The sequence below is a fragment of the Salvelinus fontinalis genome, chromosome 22, assembly GCF_029448725.1.
Source record: "Salvelinus fontinalis isolate EN_2023a chromosome 22, ASM2944872v1, whole genome shotgun sequence".
Classification (NCBI taxonomy): domain Eukaryota; kingdom Metazoa; phylum Chordata; class Actinopteri; order Salmoniformes; family Salmonidae; genus Salvelinus; species Salvelinus fontinalis.
In genome coordinates this window covers 25,214,321-25,224,704 of record NC_074686.1, presented here as the reverse complement: position 1 = coordinate 25,224,704, position 10,384 = coordinate 25,214,321, and the positions used below count along the sequence as shown (strand labels likewise).

The 10,384-nt window shown below is 43.8% G+C and overlaps 2 protein-coding genes across 2 annotated transcripts; one reads left to right on the top strand and one right to left on the bottom strand.

Annotated features, from left to right (window-relative positions):
- Positions 1-348: 348 nt before the first annotated feature.
- ndufs6 (NADH:ubiquinone oxidoreductase subunit S6) lies at positions 349-8,472 on the bottom strand. Its single transcript, XM_055876951.1, has 4 exons — positions 8,329-8,472; positions 1,362-1,415; positions 1,045-1,167; positions 349-482 (listed from the first exon to the last, which is right to left on the bottom strand). The coding sequence occupies exons 1-4, from the start codon at positions 8,470-8,472 to the stop codon at positions 414-416; spliced, it is 390 nt and encodes a 129-aa protein (XP_055732926.1). The 3' UTR covers positions 349-413.
- Positions 8,473-8,737: 265 nt separating this feature from the next.
- On the top strand, positions 8,738-9,745 carry LOC129820098 (39S ribosomal protein L36, mitochondrial-like). Its single transcript, XM_055876952.1, has 2 exons — positions 8,738-8,827; positions 9,263-9,745. The coding sequence occupies exon 2, from the start codon at positions 9,281-9,283 to the stop codon at positions 9,656-9,658; it is 378 nt and encodes a 125-aa protein (XP_055732927.1). The 5' UTR covers positions 8,738-8,827; positions 9,263-9,280; the 3' UTR covers positions 9,659-9,745.
- The last annotated feature ends 639 nt before the right edge of the window (positions 9,746-10,384 follow it).

Genomic DNA, 10,384 nt, shown 5'->3' with positions numbered 1-10,384 from the left:
AATAACTCTTTAGTCCCATGTCAAAACTAACCACATCACAGCTTCTACAGTAACCACAACACCTTGTCTTTCACCTTGTTGTTTCACTGAATTATTTATTGTATGAACACTTTTGACAAGTCAGACAATGCTGCCCTCTGGCAGTGGGATGGGGAACTGTAAAATTTTCCCAGATGTTTTTCTGCAGGGTCCAGAAATACAACTCATTGCAATTACCATTGTGACATTTACTAGTCTCTCCTGGGAACCTTGATTTGGGTCTGTGTGCCAAGACTAGGCATTTACCAACTGTCAAAGCTTCCATATGCATATACACCCCACTCATAGGAACTCATACAGAGACAGGAGAATAGCAGATATCATTTATTAACCAGAATAACACTAAACAGAGCGAGATTGACTGAGAACAAGTCTCAATGATGATGGGTCTGTTTGAACTGCAGTCCACAGTAGCCACATGTGCCCACTTTAGTTTCTTTATCCTGGAGAAACACACAGACAGAAGACAGCAAACAGACATTAGCATAGTGTAACGTCACATCAAATAGACCAATTCACTGTGTAGCGTGAAGCTAAAAAACAGGAACTCTACCTGATGTAAAGGCCTATTCACTTGATTCGCGCAAGCCACCAAGCGTGCCATGAGGTCAGGCGCAGCGTGAGGTAAAAGTTCAATTTACTTGAACCCAGAAGTGACACTGACTCCAAAGCACACCTCCATTGAAAAACAATGGCTTGCTTGGTGCAATGCCGTTCTTGCATGAGTCATGTGAACTCGATTTAAGATGGAAATATTTAAAACAATATCGCTATGCCCACTCTTGTGCTTGTAATGTGGTCAGAGATTATGAGCATTACCAGGTTGATGTAGACATTTGGGTGGCACAGGGCTGCTCCACCCTCAACACGACATCACTCTAGCTAGTGTACACCTCAGGAACAAGTAGAATAGCTAGTGTACACTACAGAGAAATGTATAACCACTGGCCAGTGTACACTTCACGGTCATGTAGACTAACTGGTGTATACTAAAGAAATTATTACCAGGTTGATATAGACTTTGGGGTGGCCTAGTGCTCCTCCACCCCCGTCACATGACACCACTCTGGCCTCAATGCCACTGACCGGCTCCTCAGCCACCAGCTTGATGGCAAAGTTCTTGTTCACCTGGAAACACACAGCATTGTAGTCCACTCTGTATTGTAGTAAACATTCCCTCTCAGTGGACTGCTCAAGTTATGCATTGTAAATCTATCAATGCCCGGCTTTAGGCCATATTTCAACAGGTTGTTGTATGAATCAACAGCTCCCTTAGCCCCATGGCTGCCATTGATGCCCTTCCAGACCGGATGTAGTTTTACCTCTTTCTGTCGTCCCACGAACCTGGCCCGCCTGGGATCATTTTCATCATACACCTGAAACACCATGCAGACAGACACCGATTAGGAACATCGCTAGTACAATCAGATATAGCTGGGATTATGATCTACAGTGCCTTGCAAAAGTATTCATACCCCTTGGATTTCTTCACATTTTATTGTGTTACAAAGTAGGATTTCATTTTCTTTTTTCCCCCCCAACAATCCACACAAAATACTATGTCAAAATGGAAGAAAAATGTTAACATTTAAAAAATATTTATATAAATTATATAACTAAAATATAGTCATTGCAAATGTATTCAGCTCCCAGAGTCAATACATGTTATAAACACCTTTGGCAGCGATTACAGCTGTGCGTCTTCTTGGCAAAGTCTCTAAGAGCTTTACACACCTAGATTGTGCAATATTAGCCCTTTTTTTTTCAAAAGTCTTGAAAGCTCTGTTAAGACATTGGCTTTCATGGCTAGACAGCAATTTCTTTGACATAGATTTTCAGGCAGATTTAAACTTGGCCACTCAGGAACATGCACTGTCTCCTTGGTAAGCAACTCCAGTGTAGATTTGGCCTTGTGTTGACGGTTATTGTCCTGCTGAAAGCAGACACAACCAGGTTTTCCTCTAGGATTTTGCCTGTGTTTAGCTCCATCCCATGTATTTTTATCCAAAAAACACCCCAGTATTTGCCAATGTCAAGCATACCAATGCCCCAAACATAAAGGCTTTGCAATTAGGCTAAAAAGTGTATTCCTTGGCAGTTTTGTCACAGCATTACTTGATTGCCTTGTTGCATACAAGATTCATGTTATGGATATTTTCATTCTACTTTTCACTCTGGTCTTTTAAGTAATTATTGTAGAGTCACTACAATGTTGATCCATCCTCAGTTTTCTTCACAGCCACTGAACTCTGTAACTGTTTTAAAATCACCACTGGCCTCATGGTAACATCTCTGAGCAGTTTCATTCCTGTCCTGAAGCTCAGTTCAGAAGGACGACTGTATCTTTGAGGTGTCTGGGCGGTTTAATACATCACCCACAGGATAATTATTAACTTGACCATGCTTAAATAGATATTCAATGTCTGATTTGTTATTGTTACCCATCTACCAATCACTGCCCTTCTTGATGAGGCTATCGAAAAAAGCTCCCTGGTCTTTGTAGTTGAATCTGTGAATGAAATGCAATACTTGACTGAGGGATCTTACAGATGTATGTATGGGGGACAGAGGGGTTAGACATTAAAAACAATTATGTCAACCCCTATTATTATTATTATTTCTTCACACAGTGAGTCCATTATGTGATTTGTTAAGCCACATTGTACTCCTGAACTAATGTAGGCTTGCCTAAACAAATTGGCTGAATACTTATGAAACAACTATATTTTAGTGATCTAATTTGTATTATAAACTGGGTGGTTCGAGCCCTGAATGCTGATTGGTTGACAGCCGTGCTACATCAGACTGTATACCACATGTATGACCAAAACATATTTGTACTGCTCTAATTTCGTTGATAATCAGTTTATAAAGTCCAAGATGGCTTAGCAGTTCAGACGTCATTTTTGTCCTCGTACTGTCTTGTCCTGTATATATATATATATTTACACCTTCTTCGCATATCTTTTATATTTTTTTATTATCCAAGAACTCAACTACAAAAGCTTTCCTGCAACCCGCCTCACCAATTACAACAAAAAAGTATTATTTACCTCAAATCTGAAAATCCACAGTGAAGCTAACCAGGGGCTAATCAGAAGTTAGCCAGAAAGCTAACCAGAAGTTAGCCGAAAGCTAGCCGAAAGCTAATTTGAAGCTGCCCAGAAGTTAGCCGGCTTGCTGGCTAGCGTTGGTGTTTCAGCTGCCCACGTTTTGTGGTCATCAGCTATTCCTTTAGCTCGATAATCTACCGGCACTTTTGTGCAACGCGACTCGGACCGGAGCATACCGGGCCTTTTTTCTCTCTCAGTTTCCCCGGATTTCAGCCGCAAGCTCTGGACATTTGCACCTTGATTTCGCAGCTAGCTAGCTGCAAACCGTGGGACTATTGGCTTACGTCGATCCCGGAGCAAACTTAAATTATTCCGGAGCTAGCCAGCTGAGGAGTTCCATCAGCCATTCCTGGGCTACAGTCACCTATCCGGACCCGTTTTTTTTTGCTGCAGATACGGAGCCCCACCGGGCCTTCACGATTGACTGCCGACGTTATCTGCCCGAGGGAGTTATCCAACTGGCACCTCCGTCGCGACGTTACCTGAACGCTCACCTGGGGCCCGCTAATCGTTAGCTGTCTTATCGGCTGCTATCTTAATAAGTATTTCGGACAATTTTTTTTCTTCTTGGGTCACTATATCTATTTTGCCAATTGGATTGATCCCCTCTACAAGACACGGAACCCCACTAATCTACCGACGGAAACGCACGAGGTGTCTAAAAATAGACCTCCATCCTATGCTATCTTGCTACCGATAGCCATCTACCCGGCCAGCTGTCTGGATCGCCGTGACCCCAACCAACCTCTACTCACTGGACCCTTATTGATCACTCGATTAAGCATGCCTCTCCTTAATGTAAATATGCCTTGTCCACTGCTGTTCTGGTTAGTGTTTATTGGCTTATTTCACTGTAGGGCCTCTAGCCCTGCTCACTATACCATATCCAACCACCCACATATGCGATGACATCACCTGGTTTCAATGATGTTTCTAGAGACAATATCTCTCTCATCATCACTCAATACCTAGGTTTACCTCCACTGTATTCACATCCTACCATACCTTTGTCTGTACATTATTCCTTGAAGCTATTTTATCGCCCCCAGAAACGTCCTTTTACTCTCTGTTCTAGATGCTCTAGACGACCAATTCTCATAGCTTTTAGCCGTACCCTTATCCTACTCCTCCTCTGTTCCTCTGGTGATGTAGAGGTGAATCCAGGCCCTGCAGTACCTAGCTCCACTCCTATTCCCCAGGTGCTCTCTTTTGATGACTTCTGTAACCGTAATAGCCTTGGTTTCATGCATGTTAACATTAGAAGCCTCCTCCCTAAGTTTGTTTTGTTCACTGCTTTAGCTCCCTCTGCCAACCCGGATGTTTTAGCCGTGTCTGAATCCTGGCTTAGAAAGACCACCAAAAATTCTGACATTTTCATCCCCAACTACAAGATTTTCAGACAAGATAGAACGGCCAAAGGGGGCGGTGTTGCAATCTACTGCAAAGATTGCCTGCAGAGTTCTGTTTTACTATCCAGGTCTGTTCCCAAACAATTTGAACTTCTACTTTTAAAAATCCACCTCTCTAAAAACAAGTCTCTCACCGTTGCCGCCTGCTATAGACCACCCTCTGCCCCCAGCTGTGCTCTGGACACCATATGTGAACTGATTGCCCCCCATCTATCTTCAGAGCTCGTGCTGCTAGGCGACCTAAATTGGAACATGCTTAACACCCCAGCCATCCTACAATCTAAGCTTGATGCCCTCAATCTCACACAAATTATCAATGAACCTACCAGGTACCACCCCAATTCCGTAAACACGGGCACCCTCATAGATATCATCCTAACCAACTTGCCCTCCAAATACACCTCTGCTGTTTTTAACCAAGATCTCAGCGATCACTGCCTCATTGCCTGCATCCGTAATGGGTCAGCGGTCAAACGACCTCCACTCATCACTATCAAACGCTCCCTGAAACACTTCAGCGAGCAGGCCTTTCTGATCGACCTGGCCGATGTATCCTGGAAGGATATTGATCTCATCCCGTCAGTAGAGGATGCCTGGATATTTTTTAAAAATGCCTTCCTCACCATCTTGAATAAGCATGCCCCATTCAAGAAATTTAGAACCAGGAACAGATATAGCCCTTGGTTCTCTCCTGACCTGACTGCCCTTAACCAACAGAAAAACATCCTATGGCGTTCTGCATTAGCATCGAACAGCCCCCGTGATATGCAACTTTTCAGGGAAGCTAGAAACCAATATACACAGGCAGTTAGAAAAGCCAAGGCTAGCTTTTTCAAGCAGAAATTTGCTTCCTGCAACACAAATTCAAAAAAGTTCTGGGACACTGTAAAGTCCATGGAGAATAAGAACACCTCCTCCCAGCTTCCAACTGCACTGAAGATAGGAAACACTGTCACCACCGACAAATCCACTATAATTGAGAATTTCAATAAGCATTTTTCTACGGCTGGCCATGCTTTCCACCTGGCTGCCCCTACCCCGGTCAACAGCACTGCCCTCCCCTCTGCTACTCGCCCAAGCCTTCCCCATTTCTCTTTCTCCCAAATACAGTCAGCTGATGTTCTGAAAGAGCTGCAAAATCTGGACCCTTACAAATCAGCCGGGCTAGATAATCTGGACCCTTTCTTTCTAAAACTATCTGCTGAAATTGTTGCCACCCCTATTACTAGCCTTTTCAACCTCTCTTTCGTGTCGTCTGAGATTCCCAAAGATTGGAAAGCAGCTGCGGTTATCCCCCTCTTCAAAGGGGGGGACACTCTTGACCCTAACAGCTACAGACCTATATCTATCCTACCCTGCCTTTCTAAGGTCTTCGAAAGCCAAGTCAACAAACAGATTACCGACCATTTCGAATCCCACCATACCTTCTCCACTATGCAATCTGGTTTCAGAGCTGGCCATGGGTGCACCTCAGCCACGCTCAAGGTCATAAACGATATCTTAACCGCCATCGATAGGAAACAATACTGTGCAGCCGTATTCATTGACCTGGCCAAGGCTTTTGACTCTGTCAATCACCACATCCTCATCGGCAGACTCGACAGCCTTGGTTTCTCTAATGATTGCCTCGCCTGGTTCACCAACTACTTCTCTGATCGAGTTCAGTGTGTCAAATCGGAGGGTCTGTTGTCCGGGCCTCTGGCAGTCTCTATGGGGGTGCCACAGGGTTCAATTCTTGGACCGACTCTCTTCTCTGTATACATCAATGATGTCGTTCTTGCTGCTGGTGATTCTCTGATCCATCTCTACGCAGACGACACTATTCTGTATACTTCTGGCCCTTCTTTTGACACTGTGTTAACAACCCTCCAGGCGAGCTTCAATGCCATACAACTCTCCTTCCGTGGCCTCCATTTGCTCTTAAACACAAGTAAAACTAAATGCATGCTCTTCAACCGATCGCTGCCTGCACCTGCCCGCCTGTCCAACATCACTACTCTGGACAGCTCTGACTTAGAATATGTGGACAACTACAAATACCTAGGTGTCTGGTTAGACTGTAAACTCTCCTTCCAGACTCACATCAAACATCTCCAATCCAAAGTTAAATCTAGAATTGGCTTCCTATTCCGCAACAAAGCATCCTTCACTCATGCTGCCAAACATACCCTTGTAAAACTGACCATCCTACCAATCCTCGACTTCGGTGATGTCATTTACAAAATAGCCTCCAAAACCCTACTCAATAAATTGGATGCAGTCTATCACAGTGCCATCCGTTTTGTCACCAAAGCCCCATATACTACCCACCACTGCGACCTGTACACTCTCGTTGGCTGGCCCTCGCTTCATACTCGTCGTCAAACCCACTGGCTCCAGGTCATCTACAAGACCCTGCTAGGTAAAGTCCCCCCTTATCTCAGCTCGCTGGTCACCATAGCAGCACCTACCTGTAGCACGCGCTCCAGCAGGTATATCTCTCTGGTCACCCCCAAAACCAATTCTTCCTTTGGCCGCCTCTCCTTCCAGTTCTCTGCTGCCAATGACTGGAACGAACTACAAAAATCTCTGAAACTGGAAACACTTATCTCCCTCACTAGCTTTAAGCACAAGCTGTCAGAGCAGCTCATAGATTACTGCACCTGTACATAGCCCATCTATAATTTAGCCCAAACAACTACCTCTTTACCTACTGTATTTATTTATTTATTTTGCTCCTTTGCACCCCATTATTTCTATCTCTACTTTTTTCTATCTCTACTATCTCTACTTTTTTTACTTGCTATATTGTATTTACTTCGCCACCATGGCCTTTTTATATTTATATATATATTTTGTTTGCCTTCACCTCCCTTATCTCACCTCACTTGCTCATATTGTATATAGACTTATTTTTCACTGTATTATTGACTGTATGTTTGTTTTACTCCATGTGTAACTATGTGTTGTTGTATGTGTCGAACTGCTTTGCTTTATCTTGGCCAGGTCGCAATTGTAAATGAGAACGTGTTCTCAATTTGCCTACCTGGTTAAATAAAGGTGAAATAAAAATAAATAAAATAATAGCAATAAGGCACCTCAGGGGGTTGTGGTATATGGCCAATATACCACGGCTAAGGGCTGTATCCTGGCACATCACGTTGAGTCGCGCATAAGAACACGCATTAGGGCCAATATACCATGGCTATACCACACCCCCCGTGCCTTATTGCTTAATTCATTTAAAAAAAACATTACATTATTTTGAGTAGCTTGTTGACAAAAAAAATAAGGAAATCAATTTTAATCCCACTTTGTCCAAATAAAATGTGAAGAAATACAAGGGGTATGAATACTTTGGAACGGCACTGTAGATACGAGATAACTGATCACTTGTACATACATTACATGATCCCAGTTTAGTTTCATCACAACCATCAACAAAATAGCATACAGTTAGCTATGTACAATGACACTCCAGCTAGTTAGCTAAAGTGTCATCTGCCTTTGCTCTGACTAGCTTTGTCTTGACCGAAGTGGCAATGCCTACCGACTGTGAAAACGCCTACCCACCCCACTACTGTAGTGGGTGAGCAGCTAACTCAAAGTTGGACCAAGGGTGCAAATCCTAATGGATAACACCAACATCTAATGTTAACACTATGCCAAAGGTTTGGTCGTGGTGCAAGTGTGTGCCGTTAGTTAGAGGCAAAATTACTTATTTTCGGGGAAGCAAACACACACAAGTCTAACGTTAGAGCCTTAACTTCTGGACAGGCCTTACTTACCTGTCCAGTGTGGGTAACTTGCTCTCCAGTGGTCGACACTTCTAGACTGTAGCGCTGTGCAGAAAGCGCCGATGTCTTCAAAGGTGATACAAACACTTTAGCATTTCTACTGAAGGACAGAATCCGATGCACAGCGGCCGCCATGTTTACAATGGACTCTGTACCCAGGATGCTTTGCAAAGAATAGGGAGATTCTCCGCCCTCCAAATACCATTCATTATATTATTCACGAATCGTTTGCAACCAACAGTAACATCATTATCATATTAAGGAGTGGATTATTGTAAAGATGTGGTAGTTTATCAATTCAGCAACGCGTTACTGTTGAAATGAAAGCGAGAAAGTGTGTTAATAAGAACCCACACAGAAACTGCTAACGTTCGTGTCAGGAAGAAGCGATAGCTCTGCTGGAGAAATCCTTCTTCGGCAGTGTTGTTTTGATTAAACGGTGCATTTCAGGGGTTTATTCCCCTATCTAAACCGTTCTTGTAGATGAAAGGTTGGTGCATATTTAGTTACATTCAGAAAGTTATTCTGATCAAGTAATGACACTTTGCATTTGCCTAATCGGGCAGTTGAAGGACGATCGCGGCTGGCCTTGAGAATCGAGCATGCAGCATGAATCATGCGTTGTAAAGCTAGCTGGAATCTGCTGCTAGAGCATACAAAAATGTATATTCTCCAAGATAAGTAAAGTGTAATAGACACTGCACAATATATTTTTTATCTGCATTATTTTGATTGCCTCTCCTCCAGCACCATTCGTAGCTGAAAGGACTGGATAGGTTTTCATCTGTTGCTTTCACCTGTCATGTTCTGTCAGATCAGTGATAATGGAGGAATGGGAAGGACACAGTCTGAGGTATCACAACTCCAAGCAGGTGAAAACAACTCAAAGCAAGTGAACCAAAATATATGTTCTCTCTCTCTCCAGACAGGTGTTGGTGACATCATGGTACCACTCCTGTTGTACCGCATCGTCAGCTCCCTAAGCTGCCATCTAACCCAGATCACCCTCAGCCGGATCTACCCTAGCACTGCCACCACCATCTCCCGCTGCCTCTCCTCCCTTACATCCTACCCAGCCAGAGTGCTCCTGACCCCGGGTAGACCCATCCAGCCGCTGGCCTCTTCTCCTCGATCTTCTCCCCAGGATGGTGGCTCCCTCCTAGGCCAGTGTCAGCACCTGGCCTGCCTCCAGCCCGCTTCAGGGATGAAAACCAAGAGCGCTCTGAAACGGCGCTGTAAAGATTGCTTCTTTGTGGTACGGCGGGGTCGTCTATTTGTGTTCTGTAAGGCTCACCCCAGACACAAGCAGAGACAGGGGTGAAGAGGAGATGGGGGGGTGACGACAATGTTTGTATGGTCCTCTAAATTGTTTGTTACCTGAATTGCCACAGTAAAGTTTTTGACTGATTGACCTTTTCCTATCCCACTATCTGTCACCTATCACCACCACCTCCCTGTCTTCTCTCTTTCTCAACAAGTCCCTTATACTTTTTAAAACTACACAGTGGAGAAGAAGCTATTCTGATACATGTAGTAGTAGCTGGCTAAGTGAAATATGGCAGCCTAAATGCACTGTTGCCTCAATGGAGAAAATGTTGCTACTATGACAGCTAATGCACCTATTCATCATTTAGTGGTTTTAAATAACTATGATGCTGATCCAATGAAGACACATTTGGTCTCCTAAACCTCTCTGGTGTGATAAGACAGGAATATTTGGTCACGTTCCAATCATCATCCATAGCTTCCTATCTTTGTCTGCCACTCTTCATTTAATCAGGTAAGTTGACTGAGAAGACATTCTCAATTACACCCACAACCTGGGGAATAGTTACAGGAGATGAATGAGCCAATTGTAAACTAGGGATGATTAGGTGACTGTTGTGGTATGAGGGACAGCTTGGGAATTTAGCCAGGACACCAGGGTTAACACCCCTACTCTTACGATAAGTGCCATGGGATCTTTAGTGACCACAGAGAGTCAGGACACCCATCTAACTTCCCAATGAGGTATTGGGATATTTTTTTTGACCTGAGGAAAGAGTGC